The 26684-nt window shown below is 45.7% G+C and overlaps 1 protein-coding gene across 1 annotated transcript in view; it reads right to left on the bottom strand.

The window, feature by feature from the left end:
* Window positions 1-5588: 5588 nt before the first annotated feature.
* The window catches only part of slc17a8 (solute carrier family 17 member 8), a 35719-nt gene continuing 14623 nt past the window's right edge, over window positions 5589-26684 (bottom strand). The window contains exons 4-12 of the mRNA XM_061251812.1: window positions 26283-26397; window positions 25819-25906; window positions 21770-21856; window positions 18156-18298; window positions 15938-16087; window positions 12601-12733; window positions 11953-12063; window positions 7378-7505; window positions 5589-5921 (exon numbers count right to left, since the gene is read on the bottom strand). Coding sequence (XP_061107796.1) covers window positions 5589-5921; window positions 7378-7505; window positions 11953-12063; window positions 12601-12733; window positions 15938-16087; window positions 18156-18298; window positions 21770-21856; window positions 25819-25906; window positions 26283-26397 — 1288 coding nt within the window. The remainder of the gene's footprint in view (window positions 5922-7377; window positions 7506-11952; window positions 12064-12600; window positions 12734-15937; window positions 16088-18155; window positions 18299-21769; window positions 21857-25818; window positions 25907-26282; window positions 26398-26684) is intronic.

The raw sequence follows: 26684 nt of genomic DNA, 5'->3' as shown, positions 1-26684 counted from the left end.
CTGACTGCATTCATAAAAGGCTTTTTCTAGCAGCTATGTGTGTCCAAATCACTCTGCAATGATTGCCTCTCATTCACCCATTCACACACACTCACACACACAGACACCCATGCAAGGTGCCAACCAGCTTGTGCAGAGCAGGTAGGGGTCAGGTGTGTTGCTCTTTATTAGAGTGTCTTTCGGCCGCGCCTCATTGGTGCAAAACACTCCCTAACCATCTGAGGGCGCCACAGAAAGCAGGCTTGGAAACCTTCCTTTTAAAATTTTCCTTTTTGGCAAGACCTTTTCTAACCATATGCTTGCTTTAAATGCTTTGTTGCAGTCGGCTTTTATGCACCTCTGTAGCACTTTTACTGAAACATACATTAAAAATGAAATGTTGTAATATCATTATTATTCATTCATTCATCCATCCATTCATTATCTTAACCCACTTATCCTGATCAGGGTCGCAGGGGGGCTGGAGCCTATCCCAGCATACATTGGGCGAAAGGCAGGAATACACCTTGGACAGGTCGCCAGTCCATCGCAGGGCACACACACACACATATACACACCATTCACTCACACACTCATACCCACAGGCAATTTAGACTCTCCAATCAGCCTAACCTGCATGTTTTTGGACTGTGGGAGGAAACCGGAGTACCCGGAGGAAACCCACGCAGACACGGGGAGAACATGCAAACCCACTGCACCATCCGTGCCGCCTATTATTATTATTATTATTATTATTTTTTTTTTTTGTAGCAGTAGTTCGTATTGTTATTACTGTAAAATCCAGCCTTTGATGAGATGGTGAACTGGTGAAGTACTGTTTTATTCAAAGCTGAAGCTCCTTTCATGTCGGGCCCTGCACTCCTTTCTCACTGAGCTGGAAGCCTCTGAGCTGACTCCTGACCTCTCCCCCATTCCCCTGCCTGCTATCACACAGGCACTTACACTGAGTGATTCCTGTTCGTCAGAGAGACACTTCACCTGAATTTCAGCCTACACCTGTATGCAATACATGCACAACCTATGAGCTCAACAACAACTAATGCTAACTAATAACAACACTCAAGCTGTCAGTCATAATTCTCTTTGCTTGTAATACTGATTTACATTATTTAAAATGCAAATCAGTAAATCAAAAGATGTCTCTTTACAAGAGAGACATCGTAACCCTTGTGTGCCTCTATGTCGTGTTCACTCTCCAGTAGAATTGTGAGGTTTACAGGGTATAACATTCCTACGAACCTGTAGGTGAGTGCATCAGATGCATATAACTTGTGTGTATGTGTGTATGAGTATGTGTGTAGGATGTGCATGCCTGTGTGTGAGTGTGTGAGTGTGTGTGTGTAGGTGTGTGTGTGAATGACTGTGTATAGGTGTGTGTAGGATGTTGTGTGTGTGTGTGTGTGTGTAGGTGTGTGTGTGTGAGTGTGTGTGTGTGTGTGTGTGTGTGTGTGAGTGTGTGAGTGTGTGTGTGTGTAGGTGTGTGTGTGAATGACTGTGTGTATAGGTGTGTGTAGGATGTTGTGTGTGTGTGTGTGTGTGTGTGTATAGGTGAGTGTGTGTGTGTGTGTGTGTGTGTGTGTGTGTGTGTGTGTGTGAGAGTTTGTGTAAGATGTCTAGTGCCTCCAGACCTCTGAAGCCTTTACATTTACGGCCCAGTTTTTTTTTAATGCAGAAAATACTGTAATAACCTGCTTTTGATAAGTTCACCTGCTGAACCAGGGTTCTTGCCTCGAGGGGAATGTTGCATTCAGGCCAAACGAGATCATTTCAGTGCTGAGTAACAACGAAAGCCAGCACACCCTGCCAACCCCAGCCCTAGGGTGATGCAAGAGGAACGTACAAGGCCCCTGTGATGGTTATTATGGGCCAAAATGTGCCAACTCAAACCCAAACTCTCCATGTGCCCGGAATTCTAGTCAATTTCAATATACAGGGCCCAAGTTCACTAACAGAACATGTTCCTCAAGCAGTCACGCTTCAGAAGAACATCACTGAGGCCTCCAGCCTATTTTGACAGCGGGAGGAGTTATCGCTTTAGCATTTCTGTGATCTAGGAGCAGGCTGTTATTATTTGGTGAATAAATTCAGGGTATTGAGTGTAAAGAATGAATTATGTGTAGGCTACTCCTTCAGTGCAATGCCTACACATAACGCTCGCTTCTAGATCACAAATACGTGACTGCTGGTGTAGTCCTTACAGTAAATGGCGTGCAGTAAATGGCAAGCTCCTACATTCCTGGAGGACGTGGCAGTGGTGAGGTGGCTGTGTGAATGAGACTGGGGCATTCCGAACAGGAAAACGAGGAAGAAAAAAACCCAGTTAAACGCTTTTCTTCAGAGAAGAACTACACGTCTCGTCTTCCAAAATAAACCTGTCCTCTGCGTTGGAATGCCATGAGTTCTGATACCCGGTGGGGCCGTTAAGTGTTGCAGGCCCAAAACTCAATTAGACGACATCGAATAACGCCACATTGGAACAGGAGGCCGCAGGGCATTATCAGGACATTTTGTTGGAGCTGAAATTGTCACGCCCATGAGAGTCAGCTGCATGCTGGGTAATTCTGAGAGCTCAGCAGACGCAGTCGGGCCCAGTTCGCTTCCTTTCCATGCTCCTATCTCCTATCTCCTATCTCCTATCTCCTATCTCCTAGCTAATAGCTCCTAGCTCCTATCTCCTAGCTCCTGTCTCCTAGCTCCTATCTGGAGAGGCTGGGAAAAAAGAGCCTGGAAAAAGAATTGAAGACAGGGAAACCTGAGATACAGCCGGCGAAAGGGATGTCCTCGCTCCTTCATACGTCAGTTTGGAGCCACGTCAGTTACAAGAGGTGGGGAGAGGTGTGCAGAGGTGTGGAGAGGTGTGGAGAGATGGGGGGAGGTGGGGGGAGGTGTGGAGTGGTGGATCTGCACATCGATCATTTATACGTTACAAATTCTGAAAACAATGCTTCTGTGAAGGACGCCCTCATGTTTTCTTGCTCAAGAATTTTCTCTTGGCTCCTGGCTCCAAGCTCCTGGCTCCCGGCTTCTAGGCCCCAGAAGGAACATTTAATGGGTTGAAATTTCTTTGAAGGCTGCGGACCAGGATCGATTTCCGGGTTGATCATGAACTGGGGTTTCAGCAAAACACACACACACACACACACACACACTCACATCACATCTACACACACACTCACACACACACATCTACACACACACACACACAATCACACACACACACACACACTCAAATCACATCTACACACACACACACACACACTCACACATCCACACACACACAACTACACACACACACACACATCACATCTACACACACACAGTCATACACACACACACACACAGAGACACACAGTCACACATTTACGCACACACACACACACACAGCCATACACACACATACACACACACACAGTCATATACACACACATCCATACACACACAGTCATAAACACACACACAGACACACACAGACACATACACATCATACACACACAGTCAAACACACACACAGTCATAAACACACACAGACACACACACATCTACACACACACAGTCATACACACACACAGACACACATGCACACACACAGTCATACACACACATACACACACACACAGTCATATACATACACATCCATACACACACAGTCATAAACACACACACAGACACACACAGACACATACACATCATACACACACAGACACACACACATCTACACACACACAGTCATACACACACACAGACACACATGCACACACACAGTCATACACACACACACACACACACACACACAGTCATACACACACACACACATCTACACACACACACACACAGTCACACACACACACCCACATCCTACACGCTCAGTTGCAAAGTCATTTTCTCACACACGCTTTCTGACTCAGTCTCTCAGTTTCATGTCATTTGGCTGACGCTTTTATCAAATGTGATGCACAGTTGATTAGACTAAGCAGGAGACAATCCTCGCCTGGAGCAATGCAGGGTTAAGGGCCTTGCTCAAGGGCCCAACGGCTGTGCGGATCTTATTGTGGCTACACCGGGGATCAAACCACCGACCATGCACCTTAACCATTACGCTACAGGCCGCCTTGTGTTCTGCCATGTGTTCATGTACTGACTGACTGACTGACTGACGTAACACTGACTCAGTCCACTGCTGAGTGAAATACAGCGGAGCCTTTCATTTATATTTCATATTCAAAACAGTAATTTTAATAATGACTGAAATTAATTTAACATGGTGAGTAACAATATAACCCAAAAAAGGCACAACAGATGCCAAACGGAAGGATGAAACACATTTCTGTTGACTGAATGAGACCAGTACTAAAAAATGAATATATTTTCTGTACTGACAAATTACATGTTCAACACTGGCATGCCTGATTACAGTAAAGTGCATATTTTAAAATCAACAAACTCCCCAAACAACAAAGTGCACCTCAAAAATAAATGTATCCTGTACAAAATAGCAATGATATGTTTTTCCTTTTTCCTCTTTTCCTCAATAGTATAATGTCCCCCACTGTTGTGATGACCAGGGGAAGTCTACTTTATCTTAATGAAATGAGGTCGCGTTGCTTCTTTTAACTGCAACGGAAGCCAACTGAAGCAAGACTTTTTTTACAGAAACAGATTCAACCAATCCCCAGAGACATTAACATCCTGCATCTTTGAATTGAAGATATATTTTTTTGTTTGTTTGTTGTTATTACACAATCATTGTGGCAATCGCTAAAATTAACAAAACACTGCACAAGTAACAAAACATAAATAACAAAAACCTTTTTTTTTTTTTTTATGACACATTTGACCCAGGTCTGTGCCAAACGGACAAGAGAGGTCACAAGGAGGGCTGCAATGCGGGAGACATCGTAAGGAAGGAGGACAAATGCTTTGTGATTACATTGAATCAGGGCCTTAAACATGTCAAATATGGCAAAAGGTAGGCATACCAAATGAGAAGGTTAATCATTAACAATGAATGTTTTAATATTAATATTATTATTTTGTTCTAATGGCCATCCCAAATATTTCTTCTAAACTTTCAGATTCACTGAGGTCACAGCTGTTAAAATGGAGATTAAAAATGAGAGAAACCCAAATGAGCCTTTTACACATACTCACTGCCATGCAACTCTCAAATGGATAGTTATGCAACGGAATTAACATTAGCTAATAGTATTAGCTCTTGTGTGTATTTTACATTCTATGGTTTATCTATGCAAGTACTTTTTTACATGTTGTTTATATACTGTAAGGTAAGCCTTCTGTGTATTCATAACTTACTGACTTTTTAATAACTTAAAACAATGGACTAAATTCATACATGACCAGTGAAACAAAAAAAGAAAAGAAAAACAGAATCACTATTAGATACACATTGCATCATTCCCAGAAGGCCTTCTTTGGGTAAAGAAGGATAAATAAAAACAAAAACAAACTTGTCGGGGGGGATGGAGGGACTTCTGTTTGATACTATCCACCGGGGATGAACTTTGAACTTTGACCTTTGCCCTCTGGATTGTCCGGGAACGTGAGCACGGCCGGTGCGTCGGCGGTGGGCCCTAGAAGCTTCCGTTCTCCTGATGGTACGAGGCGTCCTCCTCCTCCTGCATGGTGACCCCTCTCCTGTTCCGCCATCCCTGCTTGCGGCCGGCGGGGTTCTCCGTGGTGGCCCCGTAGGACGTCTTCTTGGCCGGGGCGAGGCCGCTGTCGGCGGTCAGCTCCGTCTGCTCCGCCAGCTCGTCCTGGTCCACCAGGCCGCACTTATCCTCGCTGGTGCTCTCAGGGTCGGCCCAGTCCTGCTTCTCGCCCGACGCGAAGATGGCGTAGAAGATCACCCCCGTGTAGTGGACCATGGACGCGATCAGGAACACGTTCTGCCACTCCAACCGGGTCTGGGGGGGGGCAGCGGGACACGACCGGGATGCATGACCTGCTAGTCTCATAGTCACACATCTGGTACGACCTGCCCCTCTCATAGTCACACATCTGGTACGACCTGCCCCTCTCATAGTCACACATCTGGTACGACCTGCCCCTCTCATAGTTACACATCTGGTACGACCTGCCCCTCTCATAGTTACACATCTGGTACGACCTGCCCCTCTCAGTCACACATCTGGTACGACCTGCCCCTCTCATAGTCACACATCTGGTACGACCTGCCCCTCTCATAGTCACACATCTGGTACGACCTGCCCCTCTCGTAGTCACACATCTGGTACGACCTGCCCCTCTCATAGTCACACATCTGGTACCACCTGCCCCTCTCATAGTCACACATCTGGTACGACCTGCCCCTCTCATAGTCACACATCTGGTACGACCTGCCCCTCTCATAGTCACACATCTGGTACCACCTGCCCCTCTCATAGTCAGCATATCTGCATAGCAGCGTGCATCGTCATGTGTCGCATTTTGATTGCTGTAGACTTGTAATAATAATAATTCGTTATTTAGCTAGCGCTTTTATCCAAAGCAACTTATAGTTGATTAGACTAATCAGGGGTCCAACAGCTGCACTGATCCTATTGGCTACACTGGGACTTGAACTGCCAACCTTCAGGGTCCCAGTCAAGCACCTTCACCACCAGGATACAATTTCATGTTCCGCGATGGTGAAATGGTTGTATCGTATACACAGTGGATCACAAAATGATATTTTCACAAGCGGCTTTTCTTTTAGGCAGCGGTAGGGAAGCTAAGTTCTGAATGTGTGCTTCAGAAGGTCTACAGCAATCAGAATGTGACATCACGATACGTCTCTATGCAACAGAGATGCACAAGAACCCCGAGCAGATCGCTGGGGTGACACCGGACAAAACAGGGAATCACGTCTGTCTGATCGATCCAGATCGCAGTTAGGCTGCAGACACTCTTATCCGGAACGAACATCAATGTTAGTCTCAGGGTTGATCATCACCACATTAAAAACTAACTGTCACTATTTTGCATTGGCTGACAAACCTGTTAGGCTGTCTGTACGGAAGATGTCTACAAGTACACTTTCTAAGGCATTACTGTTCATTGGAATGACACATTTTAAAAGGCAACTGAGTGAGCAGCCCACTTTTTCTTCATGAAGGAGTAGGCAAGTAGCTTCATGTCTTTAATTCAGTTGGTTCACTTACTGACTCACAATTGGATACACCAGTTTGTTCACTGGCTGGTTTTGGTTCGCATTCGCCAATCACCTTTTTAATAAGCACACCCGGCTCAAAGATATCCATCTTTGATTGGACCAAGGAAACAGCACTGTCACAACCAGTCTCCTGATAGGTGCTTTGACACACTTCAAACTGTGGAACTTGGCATTTTCCGAGTGTGGGAAACAGGGAGGGGACGGGATACCTTGTGTTTGGTGAGCGCTCCCACGATGAGGGGACACACCATGCCGGACAGCGTTCCCACTCCGTTCGATATTCCCATCAGGATGCTGGCGTAGCGCGGGGCGATGTCCAGGTGGTTCACGTTGAAACCTGACGATGGAAAAACAGCTGAGTGCCGTCGGCCCGGAAACAAGACATTTGGAATCTCTACTCAAGGAACCGGTTTCATCCATTATTCGTTAGATTACAGTTATATTTATGTATGTCGGGTATAACATCTATGAACAAATGATATGAAGTATATATGTAGAATAATATAATATATTTGGAAGTATTGGGTGGTCTCTGGTAGCAGTATCCAGGGGATTGGATGGAACAGTTATAGATTTACATTTATGAATTCACATTCATCTAACATTGCTTCAGGTGAGGGGCGTGTCGAGGCAGCTGCTGGTATTTGAACCTATTGGAAATCAAGAGCACATCAAAAACTCAAATATGAGTCCCAGCATAACAGTCTGATAAGAGGTTTTAATAAGGTTGAATAAAACGGTCCCATCTTGGTCTGACCGATTACTGGATGCTGTTTTCAATAATTACCTTGATTAATAATACAATTCATTAATTACTCGATGCCATCAGATATAACCAGTTCCCCCCAATTAGGCTGGAAGGAGCAAAGAAAAGGCAAACTTATGACAAACTTAAGTTTGAGGAAAGCATCTTCACTGGTGGTTCCACAGGCACCATGACAGTAAAATAATTTGGTTTCTGTTGACATAATTTGTCTCAGCATGTTTGGACGTTGACTTGAACTGGGATAAGGGCGGCCTGTAGTGTAGTGGTTAAGGCACATGACTGGGACCCGCAAGGTCGGCGGTTCGAATCCCGGTGTGGCCACAATAAGATCCGCGCAGCCGTTGGACGTTACGCGGCCAGAGGGAAATATCTTCCCTCAGCCCCCAAATAGATCATGAGGTAAATGACTCACTAGTGGGGGAAAAACGCTCAAAGAGTGGCAATAAAAAAACTCCCCGAAATCTGGAGAGGAGCCCCTATAGGGGGATGCTCATCCATACTGTGGGGATGCCCATCCATACTGTGGGGATGCCCATCCATACTGTGGGGATGCCCATCCATACCGTATACAATGGGGGTGGGATGCAGAGTCTATCATGAGATGCAGGGACCTGATGGCTGAAGGACTACAGCTCCGTGGCCATCTGATCCCCGGGCTCTGCCTGATGGTATCAGCAGGCCAGCCCAGAGAAGGGGAGGGCCTGCGAGCCCTGCATAAATTCATTACGCCCCTGTGAATGTGGAACAAAGCCTGATGAGCTCATTCCAGACACATTAAGCGACGGCACGCTGTCTGACCCACCGCAGATGCACCCAGATACGGCTCTTTTAACCCTTTTGAAGAGTACAGCTTTTCTATTTTTTCATGCATACTTATTATACACCACTTTGCATAAAAGCGTCTCCTAAATAAATGTCATGCAATATAAAGTGCTCTCATTGCTTTCAGTTGCCACTGGTGACATTACATTACATTACATTACATTAGTCATTTAGCTGACGCTTTTATCCAAAGTGACTTACAGTTGATTAGACTAAGCAGTGGCCATATGGCTCAAGGCTCAAGGGCCCAACAGCTGAGAAAATCTTATTGTGGCTACACTGTGGCTTGAACCAACAACCTTCCGGGTCCCAGTCATGCCCCTGCGCCGCTAGGTTGTGACGTCAGCATTGGAAGAGGAGGGCGGAACGTTTACCCTAATGCGGGCGGAAGAGAGCGGTCAGACCCAGGTTTGGAGGATACGTGCGGGATGATAAATGGTATTTAATATATTACAAAAAAAAAAAAAGAAAACAGCATAAATTAGTACACTGCTTAATGCATGTAAAGATGTAATCATCTCCTTGGAGAATAGCCTAAATCTGATTAAAAAAAACGCTTACTTTCATTTCCGACTGCTGACTATGATGTATAAGGTGTGTTGTGTTAAATCATATTAGCGACTCGTGTGGCTGTCTGTTCTGTTTTTTTTTTTAAGTGTTACGAATACATACATTTTGTTTAATGTGTCACGGCAAGACTGTAGAAATACAAAGAGTAAAGAGTAATTAAATTGCTGTGACTTATATTACAAACACTACCAAGTATATAGAAATCAAACTGTAAATAAGTACCATATGAAGTGCACAGAAGCCCTGTGAATTTGGCCGTTTTCTGAAATCACCATGAAACCATGAAACATGCAGAATAAGTCCATTCCTGCCCAGTGAAAACCCTGCTGCATATTCGCTCATCCCGCGGGACAGAAGGAGAGCAGGCGCAGACATGTTTTATGTTTTTATTCAAATGCTGAAAGAGTGGCGGGGCTTTCCCCTCCGCAGACAGATGAACGTCGCAGAACATTATATAAGTGCGCTGCGCGTTTTTCCATTTCAGAGGGCTTCAACATTTCTGTATGGAATCGTATTCAATGTCAATATTGGGTGGAATTATTTTCGTCTCACTGAAATCACTGACTGTCCCATGGTCTCTACCCAAAAGGCTATTACATTTTTATTGCACAAGTCATATCTGGCATTAACACCGCATGGTGTTGCAGGCCCACAGAATACATAGACTAGGCGCCAAAGTTTTGGAGGGGTCCCCAAATCACGTTATCTTTGCTCCGGGGCCCCTAAAAGTCTAGGGACGGCACTGTCCCTGATAAACTGGAAAATATTTTACTTCTTCATAATTTATTCAAACAATGTATTAATTTTTTTTATTTATCCATATCTCAGAGTTGTTCCAAAACATTTGGGATTTTTTCTTGTAGTCAAGTTCAGCGTCGCAGCCCTAGTCACAGCCTAGAGTAGAATCGAGTGGGAGATTTACGATGAAAACTTGAAAGACTGAAAACTTGCTTTGGGTAAAAGATACGGACAGACTTCAGGATTTATGAGCCGGTTGACTGAACCACATATTCTTCTTCAATTATTCAGTGTTTTAATACAGCGTCCTGTGACATTTTCTGTTACTTTGTTGAATGTTTTTTTTTGTAATAGAGGGATAGTTTATTGTTCCCTCTGTTGCTGTGAACCTGTAAGCACACGCCAGAGTAACTCTCAGTTCTGCTTCCCAATGCTCAGCGGTCATACCGACTGTGTACAAAAACCTTTACACAAAATAATGACCGTGTTGAATAAGATGTGTGTAATGTCATGTGTGTCAAAAGTATTGGCACCCCCGCATTTAGCACTGTGTATCCTCTCTTTGCCAAGTGACAGTAGAGGCTGCCGTTCTTCAAGGATCTAATCTCCCGAATGTACACAGAAAGTACAGTCATTTTCTCTTTGGGTACAAATGAGTATGTTTTCCGAGCAAAAAAGGTAAAAAATGAATAATATACTGCTGGCTAGTGGTATTAGGCAACATTTAATAGACATGTAGAAATTTTTTATTCTAACAAATTTCTCAGATAAAATTCATATGAATTTTTGGGAAAAGTGACGCTCTAGGGGACATACTGCACTGACAGGTTTACCTTTTTTTATTACTATCGCCTAATTTATGAAGGTCAACAATATTTTGTCTCACTTAATTCCACATGTTGATGGATAACTAATGTAGTTTGGCCTGTGTGTCAACTCATATTTATACGTTTTAGAAATAATTTAGCGTCAATGGAAGGTTAAATTTTGCCCATATTTTGAGTAATTCTGGAGGGTACTGTAATACTTGGACTGCATTTATAAAGGTCATATGAGGTGGCCTGTAGCATAGTGGTTATGGTAAATGACTGGGACACGCAAGGTCGGTGGTTCTAATCCCGGTGTAGCCACAATAAGATCCGCACAGCCGTTGGGCCCTTGAGCAAGGCCCTTAACCCTGAATTGCTCCAGGGGAGGATTGTCTCCTGCTTAGTCTAATCAACTGTACGTCGCTCCGGATAAGAGCGTCTGCCAATAATGTAATGACATACAAAGGCATAATCTGTGTGAGTGGGCATGAAGTGCTCTCTACAGTGCCCCCTGGTGGAGGAGGGGAGGAGGACAGGGGCCTCCCGGTGGAGGAGAGGGGCAGGACAGGGGCCTCCCGGTGGAGGAGAGGGGCAGGACAGAGGCCTCACGGTGGAGGAGGGGAGCAGGACAGGGGCCTCACGGTGGAGGAGAGGAGCAGGACAGGGGCCTCACGGTGGAGGAGGGGAGCAGGACAGGGGCCTCACGGTGGAGGAGAGGAGCAGGACAGAGGCCTCACGGTGGAGGAGAGGAGCAGGACAGGGGCCTCACGGTGGAGGAGGGGAGCAGGACAGGGCCTCACGGTGGAGGAGAGGAGCAGGACAGGGCCTCACGGTGGAGGAGAGGAGCAGGACAGGGCCTCCCAGTGGAGGAGGGGAGCGGGACAGGGCCTCACAGTGGAGGAGGGGAGCGGGACAGGGCCTCACCGTGGAGGAGAGGAGCGGGACAGGGCCTCCCAGTGGAGGAGGGGAGCAGGACAGGGCCTCACGGTGGAGGAGGGGAGCAGGACAGGGCCTCACGGTGGAGGAGAGGAGCAGGACAGGGCCTCACGGTGGAGGAGAGGAGCAGGACAGGGCCTCACCAGAGATGGCGAATCCACTGAAGCCCACGGCCAGCACCAGGAAGGAGATGGCCATGCCCCTCGTGTGCGAGAACCCCACAACCAGCAGCAGAGTGGCCTCCATCCCGAATCCTGCAGGCACAACATTCCCACATAATAACATCCCCAATCCTGCAGACACAACATTCCCACATAATAACATCCCGAATCCTGCAGACACAACATTCCCACATAATAACATCCCGAATCCTGCAGACACAACATTCCCACATAATAACATCCCGAATCCTGCAGACACAACATTCCCACACAACAAAATCTAGAATTCTGCGGCCATTTCTGTTCTTATTTACCAGCTGCATTTACCTGCACAGTTATTTTTATTTTTTTGCGATCAACGAGGAAACAAGACATAACAAGCCCCCCCCCCTCCTTCAGGTCATGGAACACATAATGACAAAACCCAAACCAAACCAAACACCTGACCTCAAAACAAAGACCTAACATCAGCAACTGCAGAACGGCAGGCACACAATCGCCTACGGCTATCCCCATGGATCTGAGCAATTGATTTCCGTACGGATCATTTGACACTGTTAAAGCTATCCTCCCCATGAGCCAGGGACGGGGAGTGTGCGAACACGTTTTTGGCTGCAGTGAGGCCCGCACCTCCACAGTTCATGATCTTGCGCACCACGGTGGTGGAGAGGATCTTGCGACTCCGCAGAAAGTCGGCGAGCTGGCCGCCGATGGGGACGACGATGGTCATCACCATGTGGGGGACGGCGGACAGGATCCCCACCTGCAGCCCAAAAACACATCATCTACATCATCTACAGCATCTACAGCATCTACATCATACATCATCTACATCATCTACAGCATCTACAGCATCTACATCATACATCATCTACATCATCTACATCATCTACAGCATCTACATCATCTACAGCATCTACATCATCTACATCATACATCATCTACAGCATCTACAGCATCTACAGCATCTACATCATCTACATCATCTACAGCATCCACATCATCTACATCATCCACATCATCTACATCATCCACATCATCCACATCATCAACAGCATCTACATCATCTACAGCATCTACAGCATCTACATCATCTACATTATCCACATCATCTACATCATACATCATCTACATCATCTACATCATACATCATCTACATCATCTACAGCATCTACAGCATCTACATCATCCACATCATCTACAGCATCTACAGCATCTACATCATCCACATCATCTACATCAGGGGTCTCCAATCTTATCCAGAAAGGGCCGGTGTGTGTGCAGGTTGTTGTTTTAGCACAGGACTAAGACAGCTGATTCTACTCATCTAGGTCTTGATTAAAGACCACGATTAGTTCATTAGTATAATCAGGTGTGTTACTGCTGGGTTAAAACAAAAACCTGCACCCACGCCGGCCCTTTTAGTATAAGATTGGAGACCCCTGATCTACATCATCCACATCATCTATATCACCCACATCATCCACATAATACATCATCTACATCATCTACATCATCTACATCATACATTATCTACATCATCTACATCATCTACATCATCTACAGCATCTACAGCATCTACATCATACATCATCTACAGCATCTACAGCATCTACAGCATCTACAGCATCTACATCATACATCATCTACATCATCTACATCATCTACATCATCTACATCATCCACACCATCCACATCATCTACAGCATCCACATCATCTACATCATCTACAGCATCCACATCATCTACATCATCCACATCATCCACATCATCTACATCATCTACATCATACATTATCTACATCGTCTACATCATCTACATCATCTACATCATCTACATCATCTACATCATCCACATCATCTACATCATCTACATCATCCACATCATCTACAGCATCTACATCATCTACAGCATCTACATCATCCACATCATCTACATCATCTACAGCATCTACAGCATCTACATCATCTACATCATCCACATCATCTACATCATCTACATCATCTACATCATCTACATCATCCACACCATCTACATCATCCACATCATCTACAGCATCCACATCATCTACATCATCTACATCATCTACATCATCCACGTCATCCGCATCATCCACATCATCCACATCATCTACATCATCTACATCATCTACATCATCTACAGCATCTACAGCATCCACATCATCTACATCATCTACATGATCCACATCATCTACATTATCCACATTATCTACATCATCTACATTGTCTACATCATCTACATCATCTACAGCATCTACATCATCTACATCATCCACATCATCTACAGCATCTACATCATCTACAGCATCTACAGCATCTACATCTTCTACATCATCCACATCATCTACATCATCTACAGCATCTACAGCATCTACATCATCTACATCATCCACATCATCTACATCATCTACAGCATCTACAGCATCCACATCATCTACATCATCCACATCATCTACATCATCTACATCATCTACATCATCTACATCATCCACACCATCTACATCATCCACATCATCTACAGCATCCACATCATCTACATCATCTACAGCATCCACATCATCTACATCACCCACATCATCCACATCATCCACATCATCTACATCATCTACATCATCTACATCATACATTATCTACATCGTCTACATCATCTACATCATCTACATCATCCACATCATCCACACCATCTACATCATCCACATCATCTACATCATCCACATCATCTACAGCATCCACATCATCTACAGCATCCACATCATCTACATCATCCACATCATCCACATCATCTACATCATCTACATCATACATTATCTACATCATCTACATCATCTACATCATCTACATCATCCACATCATCTACATCATCCACATCATCTACATCATCTACATCATCCACATCATCTACATCATCTACATCATCCACATCATCTACAGCATCTACATCATCTACATCATACATCATCTACATCATCTACATCATCTATATCACACAATCTACATAATCTACAGCATCTACATCATCCACATCATCTACATCATCCACACCATCTACATCATCCACATCATCTACAGCATCCACATCATCTACAGCATCTACATCATCCACATCATCTACATCACCCACATCATCCACATCATCTACATCATCTACATTATCCACATCATCTACATCATCTACATCATCTACAGCATCTACATCGTCTAAATCATCCACATCATCTACATCATCTACATTATCCACATCATACATCATCTACATTGTCTACATCATCTACATCATCTACAGCATCTACATAATCTACAGCATCTACAGCATCTACATCATCTACATCATCCACATCATCTACAGCATCTACATCTACAGCATCTACAACATCTACATCATCTACATCATCTACATCATCTACAGCATCTACAGCATCTACATCATCCACATCATCTACAGCATCTACAGCATCTACATCATCTACATCATCTACATCATCCACACCATCTACATCATCCACACCATCTACATCATCCACATCATCTACAGCATCCACATCATCTACATCATCTACATCATCTACATCATCCACGTCATCCGCATCATCCACATCATCCACATCATCTACATCATCTACATCATCTACATCATCTACAGCATCTACAGCATCCACATCATCTACATCATCTACATGATCCACATCATCTACATTATCCACATTATCTACATCATCTACAGCATCTACAGCAGTCTGGAGCCCAGTGGCTAGGGTACATGACTGGGACCCAGAAGGTTGGTGGGACAAGCTGTTGGGCGCAAGAGCAAGGCCCTTAAACCTGCATTGCTCCGGGGGGGGGGGGGGGGATTGTCCCCTGGTTAGTCTAATCGACTGTAAGTCCCAGAAAACTGCGGCCCTCCAGGACTGGAGTTTGACACCTGTGCAATAGAACATGGAAGATCTTACCTTGCTGATGGGGAAACCGAAGACCTCCTCAAAGTAGGCGGGCTGGCTGATGAGCAGCAGGTAGAAGGTCCAGCTCCGGCAGAAGTTGGCCACAATGATGGCATAAACCGGCATGGACGTGAAGAAGTGCCTCCAGGGGGTCTTGAACTTCTGTATGACGATGCGAGGCAGGGCGGTGTAGGGGAACAGGAGTCAGGGGTCAGGGGTCAGGGGTCAGGGGTCAGGGGAAGGAAGTGGGAGAGGATATAGTGGCTCATTTCCCAAAGGTGACACCGTGACAAATACAGAATCCAAAATATGTCTTTGTCCCAAACATTATCGAGGGCACTATATGTTACACACACTAAGTGTGACAATAATTGTGTTGTTTTGGCTCTGCATTCCAGTACATTGGAATCAAAATGAAACAATGAAAAGGAGGTTAAAGTGCAGACGGTCAGCTTTAATTTGCAGGTATTTACATCCATATCGGGTCAACCATGAACTGCAGCCCTTTTTTACAGGGGAACAAACATTTTTTGTTTTTTTTGCTAATTGACTGCTCAGGTATTTCTTGGCTAATCATTTGTTGTTGCATCATTAGGTCAAGCACAAGAAGAGCAACAAGAGGTCCGGCATTGGTGTGGATTTTGTGTTTGTTGCTTTTGTCTCAACATGAGGGCCAGTGTCAATACCAGTAAAGCAGGCCATCATGGGGTGGAAAATAATTCATCAGCCAATAGCATTAGTTCAGTTTAAATCAACTGTTTGGTTCATTGTTAAGGAGCAAGAGTTCCAAGATAGACCTGTACGGACACATAACGGAGACGTGTGACAAACTTTCATTCGGACTAGTCAGGTGACCGTCCAACATCTGAATCGTCGCATGCAGCTAACAAAATTGCCTGAAAATGACATTACATTTATGGCATTTGGCAGACACTCTTATCCAGAGCGACGTACAACAAAGCGCAAACCCATAACCAGGGATAAGTGCGCCGAAAGACCCTAGAGGGAAGTACAATTTAAAATGCTACCTGCACAACAAAGATAAGTAGCATTTGGGTTCCTTGCGGCAGCAACGCAAACATTCTCAGGCCACTAATGTGCGAGACAGGTGACACCTCTCTTTTCCCCTCTTGCAGGATGACCATGGAACATCCATGAATTATACAGCAGTTTGGAAGCGTTATTTATAGGACGGACACAGAGGCATCGTGAATTATGCAGCGACGGCCAAGCAGTGGAAAAATGTTTATTCAGGTAGAGCAGCTCCGACGTCAACAACCCTCCCAAAGGGTCAAAGGGGAACTGGGTAAGACAAAGACCACAGCCTGGGAACAAGCTGCTTCCACAGGACTCGGAATGATCATTTTAGCAGGGACAGTGGAGGCTTAAAATATCTTCAATAAGGCTATTGAATTATGAGGATTTCCGATGTATATTTTGAAGAATAATTTGCTCTTGTACCTTCAACAGCAGAGGAGAAAGTGATTAAAAGATCTACCATGTGACTGCAGCAGAGGGCAGAGCAGCACTACTGAACTCCACGTCCTGCGGGCCGCAGTGTTCTGAATCCTGCAGTGCGCTACACCACCTGATTTGACTACTGCTACCTACTGCTACCTGCTTGGCTCAGAAAATAAACAAATTAGTGGCGAAAGCAAGTGCCTGCAGACGCTGCGACCTGCAGGACGTGGAGTTGGGTAGCGTACAGACGGTTTAGGCATTTTCACGCTTGCAGGCAGAGCTTCTCAATTCCCTGTTAATGCTACACGCTCGCGCTCACGCCGTAATGACGCTCGTTCCCAAAGCCCTGCGGCCGGGAGTCCGAGTTTCAGTCACGCCATTGCCAGGTCCGCATTGGTGGCCACTGGGGAATGATGGTCTCCGTCGGTCTCATTGCTCACTAGCGGCCACTGCTGGCCAGACCAGGCGACTGCGGACGCGCAAACCAAGAATATGCTGACCACCGTCATCCAGCGATACGACAGGGCCGGCGCGACTACAGCGCGGACAATCAGGAGAAGAGGCGCCATGTGAATCGGAGGCGTCGGCCCGCTCCGATTGATGAGGAGGTTGAGTTTGGGCTGGGATGAATCGGGGTTGAGTTTGAGGTTGAGTTTGGGCTGGGATGAATCGGAGTTGAGTTTGAGGTTGAGTTTGGGCTGGGATGAATCGGGGACAAAATGTAAAAATGTAAAACGACAAACGGGGGGGGGCAGGCCAGCAGGCGTACCTCAGTGGCACTCATCAGACTCACTCCCTCCCCGATGCTGGTCTCGATGTAGGCCCTCTCCTCCTCGCTGATGGTGGGATGCACCGCAGGGCTCTCGTAGGCCAGGAACAGCCAAAACAAGTACCATATGATCCCAAATACTCCTGGGGAAAAAACACAACATCGCAGGTTACACAAACTACACAACACAAGAAACTACTGAAGACCCATGAGGGATGTTTGTTTGGGCATATCCATATTCTTATTCATATATACAGTACTGTGCAGAAGTCTTAGGCACCTGCATAACATTCTGTACAGATAAGATTCTTTCAAAAATAATTCAATGAAAGGTCCCAAATAAACGTATTATACATTTTATATAACATTTTAGTAATTTGGCAGAATATTTAAAAACTGAATCAAATCAATATTTTTTGTGACCACCCTATGGCGTTAAAACTGCATCCCTTCTCTGAGATAGCCAACGCTGTCCTGCAGTTCTATAACTTCTACACAGTTCAGTACAGTAGTCAATTGCTCACAGTAATATGTTACCTTTTAAAATTAAATGCAAAAGTGCCTCCCCCAGAAAGAAATTGGAAATATCAAATGTGTTCTTTTATACTAACACACAAGAAAATAAACATATATATAATAAAGTCTTCTGCATAGTTCTGCATATATTATAATGTCCATATATACTCAGTGAGCACTTTATTATGTATTTATTAGACTTATTGGTCTTCTGCTGCTGTATCCTATCCACTTTGAGGTTTGAACCATATGAACCCGTGTGACCCCGTGTGAACCCGTCTGACCCTGTGTGAATGAAGACCAGATTACACCAGAATGTGGCAGTGGGAAACTCTCGCATAGGCGCTTCCGGATTTTAAAATCATAATGGACAAATCATCAATATTTCTGTCCAAAACTACAAATTGTGACACTTTTCCCGATTCCAGTGTCCCGATCGAACGAGCGCATTTTCAAAGCACAACGGTGAATCGGTTTTTAAGAATGAGCACTGCAAGCCTGGATGCAGAACACATCGGTGAAGCCCATTTCCATGTTCCGTACAGAAAAGCGAGTCAGACAGCAGACACAGACAAGCTCTCAGGAAGGTAGAATGGTGCGGTGCTGCAAGCCAGCGCGGGCAGCCCAGAATGCACTGGGGTAGTTTACATTACATTACATTAGTGGCATTTGGCAGACGCTCTTATCCAGAGCGACGTACAGTTGATTAGACTAAGCAGGAGACAATCTTCCCCTGGAACAATGCGGGGTTAAGGGCCTCGCTCAAGGGCCCAACGGCTGTGCGGATCTTATTGTGGCTACACCGGGGATCGAACCACCGACCTTGTGTGTCCCAGTCATTTACCTTAACCACTACGCTACAGGCCGATTGTCGGGTAGTCAGCCAACATTCCCACAAGAACCTTCTGAGCCCATACACGGTGCCGGTGGGACTGAAACGACGGCAGATTTGATCATAAAAGTGATGGAAGGAGTGATTAAAAATGACTCTCACCGTGCGTGCCCTGAGCATTTAACAATGGCACGCTACGGACCGGCGCAATTTCTGCTTCAGCTGAGGGTTTTGATTAAAGTTCCCGTGTGGCTTGTGAGGGAGGGGAGATGTCTACTCTGAATCGGATGGATGGAGGGGACGGAGCGCCCCACTGTGAGGAGAGCTGCTTCATGGGCCCTTTCTGTTGATCAAATAAGCACACCCCAACTGTGCTTGCCCACTGCTCTCTCCAATAAAACTGTGAGAATTATTTAACCTTAAGCATAAATAACCCAAAACTATACATGGAAATGTAGCCATGCTCACTGCAAAAAAACTAAATACTTTACGACACTTATCTTTCTTTTACTGTTTTACATGCCAATGACATGACAATAAGATTCTTATTGTCAATGGGGTAAGAACATTTCACCTGTCAAGCAAACATTCATTTAGCAAGCAAGCTAATATTTGCTACTTGAGAGAAAGAAAAGTCTTATTACAGAATTAAAAACATTCGTTAAGACAGCAACTTTTTGCAGTGTAGGACATGGGCCCTATACAGTGTTAATTAGCTGCTAATTAAAATGAGACTGGAACCTGCATTTCTGTAGCAGCGTAATGGAGCTACACCTGCCTGATTGCTTTCCAAGCTACAGTTCTGTGAACACAATGTGTTTTTGTACAAAATAAAAAAAAATGTAATCAAACCTTTCAAATGAATCCAGATTTAGACATGCAGTTCTAATGAAATGTTGTAGTTGTCGAAATTTTTTTTGTTTGTAATTCACCAAAAATCTTTTACGGATTTTGGGGTATATTTACATTGCGGATGTTGGGGAATATTTACATTGCGGATGTTGGGGAATATTTACATTGTGGATGTTGGGGAATATTTACATTGCGGATGTTGGGGAACATTTACATTGCGGATGTTGGGGAACATTTACATTGCGGATGTTGGGGAACATTTACATTGCGGATGTTGGGGAACATTTACATTGCGGATGTTGGGGAATATTTACATTGCGGATGTTGGGGAACATTTACATTGCGGATGTTGGGGAACATTTACATTGCGGATGTTGGGGAATATTTACATTAGGCTGTCATTAGATTGTGAGATAGTGCAATGCAGACCTTCTGGACAAATATATGCAATAGGAATATTCACTTTAACAGGGGTGCTGAGTGGTCAAGGAAAACAATAAAGGCATTTTCCGTTCTGAAACATCAGCGTCCAGTTCTTCCCGGACACGAGGGGAGTTTGTGTGGACATGAATGGAAGCACGCCCTTACAGCGCTCAGGTAAATGCTCATAAAGGCCTGTGTAATGAGCACGGGCGAGCACGCAGCCCACAGCGCCAGCGTCCGGGCCTGAGAGGGGACCGGAGCGCTCTCTCTGCACCAGCCCTGGGAGCTGCATCAAAGGGACCATGCCCCATTGACCCCCTCCGCTCTCCTGCCCCCAGCTTCCTTTGTCTGCGGAGAGTGGCCCCGCACACTGCACCACAGCTGCCGTTGAGTGGCTTCCTCTTTTCAAAGGGCATTCGCCCCCCCCCCCCATCACACGTGTTCGTGTGTCTGCTTTATCGTGAAACATTTTCATCCACGCAATTATTTGTCACACGTCACAAATCATTTTGGCATAAAAAAATAAAAAAATAAAAAAACAAACTGGTAGATGGTAGAAAACCATGTTCAATGGTTTCTGCAGTCCACTCTGGCCCCGCCCCCATCGTGATGTCAGAGCACCCTTTTTGAGGTTACTCGAGGTCACTTTGATATTGGCCGTGTTTGAAACCGCATACGTAGCACACCACTCATTCTACATTTCAATGAAAATCAGCCTGAAATTTAGTATGAGTAGTATGCTGGTATGAGTAGTATGCTAGTATGCGCTTTCAAACCAGCCTCTGATTTCAACATTTTTTGACAGCCACAAATTCCTAATTTCACATTTTTTTGGCTCATTTTCAAAGTCAGAAAGCCAGTCGTTATGGATCTATATGACACGGAACACCTGATTAGTCAGAGAATCCCTTTTGCACGTGAAACGGACACACGTACTCTACACACCCTGGCATGCATTTTTTCGAGGCAGACTGTAGGTGCAACAGCTTACCGTATATGTAGAACACTGAGGACCATCCCACGTACTGCACCAAGATACCAGCCAGAGGCATGGCTATCACTGCCCCTGCATAGGACCCTGAGAGAGGGGGGAAACAGAGGGGGAGGGAGAGGGAGAGAAAGAGAGACAGACAGACAGAGGGAGAGGGAGAGAAAGAGAGACAGACGGACAGACAGAGGGAGAGGGAGAGAAAGAGAGACAGACAGACAGACAGACAGACAGAGGGAGAGACAGACAGAAAGACAGACAGACAGACAGAGGGAGAGGGAGAGGGAGAGCTCATTTATGTACTGTAACCCATTTGAATTGCTATAATAGAGTTCTTATTACATATCTGTCCTATCTCTACCTGTCCTGAACACCAGTGGCCCAGTGGAGGATCTCCTCTATCGCTGGGGAGCTTTGTCTCACCGCTGTTTGAGACCAACTTCCTGTTTTCATTCCACCCCTAATCCACCAATGAGCAGCTCAATGAGCTCTCTCGCTGTGGAATGAGGTGTGCCTTTTCTGGAGTTGGAGTGAGAACTTGCAGGACAGCACATCTCCAGGAGCAGGGTTGGTTACCACTGACGTATTGCTTTTAATATACGGTAAACGGTTGGCATTTATATAGCGCCTTTATCCAAAGCGCTGTACAATTGATGCTTCTCATTCACCCATTCATACACACACTCACACACACCAACGGCGATTGGCTGCCATGCAAGGCACCGACCAGCTCATCAGGAGCATTTGGGGGTTAGGTGTCTTGCTCAGGGACACTTCGACACAGCCCGGACGGGCGATCGAACCGGCAACCCTCCGACTGCCAGATGACTGCTCTTACTGCCTGAGCTATGTTGCCCCTATATCATCCATATATACACCCGAATGCTCAATGAGACAAGAGCAGAGATTCCTCCAGAGAATGGAACCTACACTTTTTACTGAACATGGTGGGGTGTGGGGACTGTGTGAGTGTTTCTGAACATGGTGGAGTGTGAGGACTGTGTGAGTGTTACTGAACATGGTGGAGTGTGGGGACTGTGTGAGTGTTTCTGAACATGGTGGAGTGTGAGGACTGTGTGAGTGTTACTGAACATGGTGGAGTGTGGGGACTGTGTGAGTGTTACTGAACATGGTGGGGTGTGGTGATTGTGTGAGTGTTACTGAACATGGTGGGGTGTGGGGATTGTGTGAGTGTTACTGAACATGGTGGGGGTGTGGGGACTGTGTGAGTGTTACTGAACATGGTGGGGTGTGGGGACTGTGTGAGTGTTTCTGAACATGGTGGGGTGTGGGGACTGTGTGAGTGTTCCTGAACATGGTGGGGGTGTGGGGATTGTGTGAGTGTTAATGAACATGGTGGGGGTGTGGGGACTGTGTGAGTGTTACTGAACATGGTGGGGTGTGGGGACTGTGTGAGTGTTTCTGAACATGGTGGGGTGTGGGGACTGTGTTGAGCTTCTCACCGGGCGAGAGAAGAAGCACAGTTTTGCGGTTTCAGGGGGTGGGGAGGGTCAGGGTAAAATGACACTCTGCGTTACAATGGAAAGAGCCCTCTCCAGATGCAGTGAATAATTCAGGGCTGATCTTCATTCATCTGTGGTGTCAAGAGGGTTTCTGAGCAGCCGTTGCCATGGCATCAGCTCATCTGAAAAGACGACTGGCTAATGTGCTTCACATGGACAATAGTAAACATCTGCAACACAACACAAAGCCTGGCCTTCACCTCCGGCTTTCAATGCTGCGTTTCATACAGGAAAAGGCCTCTGTCCAATCAGCACTGAAAATGCATGCCATGTCTGTGAAACCCAGTGCCCTTTCAGGAAAGACTTTTTGTGTTGCTACTTTTATGTTTGGTTAAATTCAGTCTTTCACTTGGCTTAATCTGTGTCTGAGAAACTGCCCTTTGTCTCAAAGGTACTACTTTCTTGTCACACAGAAAGCAGTAATTTCTAAATTTACTTTGACTTCAAACAAAAACAGTATAAAGACAAGGTATTTTATGTTTTACCTAATCAACTTCATTGTTTTTGAAGATATATGTTTATTCTGAAATTTATGTCTGCAACACATTCCAACAAAGGTGGGACAGGGGAAATGTCGGACTAATGACAATGTGACAAGTTTAAATAATATGACGAAGGAACCGTGCAATTGCACAGATGAGAACCTTTATAATGGATGATTGTGGGAAAATCCCACGTGCTAAACTTAATCAACTGGTGTCTTCAGTGCTTAATAAGTGTTCTTATAAGAAATTGTGATATTACACAGTGGCAAACACTTGACTGTCCCAACTTTTTTGCAGTGTGTTGCAGTCATCAGATTTGAAATGAGTGTATATTTTCAAAAAACTATTCAGTCCACAAGGTAAAACATTAAATAATGTGTTTTGAGAGTGTGACGCAAAAATAACCTGCCTATATCGCTGTGACTCCAGCCTGTAACAGTCCCAGTTACACTGTGACTCCAGCCTTGTAACAGTCCCAGTTACACTGAGACTCCAGCCTGTAACAGTCCCAGTTACACTGTGACTCCAGCCTGTAACAGTCCCAGTTACACTGAGACTCCAGCCTGTAACAGTCCCAGTTACACTGAGACTCCAGCCTGTAACAGTCCCAGTTACACTGAGACTCCAGCCTGTAACAGTCCCAGTTACACTGTGACTCCAGCCTGTAACAGTCCCAGTTACACTGAGACTCCAGCCTGTAACAGTCCCAGTTACACTGAGACTCCAGCCTGTAACGTTCCCAGTTACACTGTGACTCCAGCCTTGTAACAGTCCCAGTTACACTGAGACTCCAGCCTGTAACAGTCCCAGTTACACTGTGACTCCAGCCTGTAACAGTCCCAGTTACACTGAGACTCCAGCCTGTAACAGTCCCAGTTACACTGTGACTCCAGCCTGTAACAGTCCCAGTTACACTGTGACTACAGCCTGTAACAGTCCCAGTTACACTGAGACTCCAGCCTGTAACAGTCCCAGTTACACTGTGACTCCAGCCTGTAACAGTCCCAGTTACACTGAGACTCCAGCCTGTAACAGTCCCAGTTACACTGAGACTCCAGCCTGTAACGTTCCCAGTTACACTGTGACTCCAGCCTTGTAACAGTCCCAGTTACACTGAGACTCCAGCCTGTAACAGTCCCAGTTACACTGTGACTCCAGCCTGTAACAGTCCCAGTTACACTGAGACTCCAGCCTGTAACAGTCCCAGTTACACTGAGACTCCAGCCTGTAACAGTCCCAGTTACACTGTGACTCCAGCCTGTAACAGTCCCAGTTACATTGAGACTCCAGCCTGTAACAGTCCCAGTTACACTGTGACTCCAGCCTGTAACAGTCCCAGTTACACTGTGACCCCAGCCTTGTAACAGTCCCAGTTACACTGAGACTCCAGCCTGTAACAGTCCCAGTTACACTGAGACTCCAGCCTGTAACAGTCCCAGTTACACTGAGACTCCAGCCTGTAACAGTCCCAGTTACACTGTGACCCCAGCCTTGTAACAGTCCCAGTTACACTGAGACTCCAGCCTGTAACAGTCCCAGTTACACTGAGACTCCAGCCTGTAACAGTCCCAGTTACACTGAGACTCCAGCCTGTAACAGTCCCAGTTACACTGTGACCCCAGCCCTTTGCATCACATTAGATTACATGTATTTGGCATATCCAAAGCGATGTGCTACAGAACACAGGTCAGATAAAGCCTCAGTTAACCCAGCTGTTGTCCTAGCTCTCTCTCTGATGCTCCCAATGACTGTTTATGTACCTGCACATTTCAGAACACACTTGTCCCAGTACCCTCCTTCCTCAAGAATTTAGAGAGGACGTTACAGTTACATGGTGGGACTAAAACTATAACTGCCCATTTCAAATTTGGGCAAAATCAATAGGGAATTAAAAACCATGCATTACACCAGGAAGAACAAAGTGGTCAGTAAGGGAGAATGACTTTATGATCTGTCCTGTTCAACCAAAGACACTTCTGCCTTTGGCAAATTATGGTCAAGAAAGGCTGCAGGAACGCTGCAGGAACGCTGCAGGAACACTCACCACAGAAGGACGTGGTTGCCAACCGGCTCCGCTCCAGGGGCGGCGCCCACTTACTCCACATCCCATGGCATGCTGGGTAGGTAACGCCCTGTCATGTGACCAACAAACAGCACTGTCACATAAGAAGAACAACGACTAAACAGGTGCATATGTAGCTTCACATATAGTGTTACAGTGATGAGGTCTTCTATAAGCGGTTATATGCACTTTAAAAAAAACAAGTTGCTCACAAGTTGCTAAATTGAAACTACAGTAAACAAGGACAGGAAACTACAGTAGAGGAAACAAAGCGTCTTTGTGACAGTCTTCTGTAAAAAGCCATGGAAGATCAGTGCTTCAAGCCCCAGTGTAGCCATGATAAGATCAGCTACTGGGCCCTTGGGCAAGGCTCTTAACCCCACGTCGTTCCAGGGGGGGACTGGCCCCTGCTGTGGATGAGAGTGTGGGCAGGGACGGGCCCTCACCTCCACCAGGCCCTGCAGGATACGGACGAACATCACGCAGCCGTAGTGCACCCGCGCAGCGGAGGGGATGAACATGTTCAGCACGGAGGTCAGGAAAATGGCCGCCCCAAACACCCTGGAGGAGTCGAGACAGGTGGCCGCGTATTACAGACACAGGACAGGCTGGGTTCACAGACACAGGACAGGCTGGGTTTACAGACACAGGACAGGCTGGGTTCACAGACACAGGACAGGCTGGGTTCACAGACACAGGACAGGCTGGGTTCACAGACACAGGACAGGCTGGGTTCACAGACACAGGACAGGCTGGGTTCACAGACACAGGACAGGCTGGGTTCACAGACACAGGACAGGCTGGGTTCACAGACACACGACAGGCTGGGTTCACAGACACAGGACAGG

This window comes from Conger conger, chromosome 8 (assembly GCF_963514075.1).
Source record: "Conger conger chromosome 8, fConCon1.1, whole genome shotgun sequence".
Lineage (NCBI taxonomy): Eukaryota > Metazoa > Chordata > Actinopteri > Anguilliformes > Congridae > Conger > Conger conger.
Note: the sequence above shows the minus strand (reverse complement) of the source record. Positions and strands in the feature narration are given on the sequence as shown.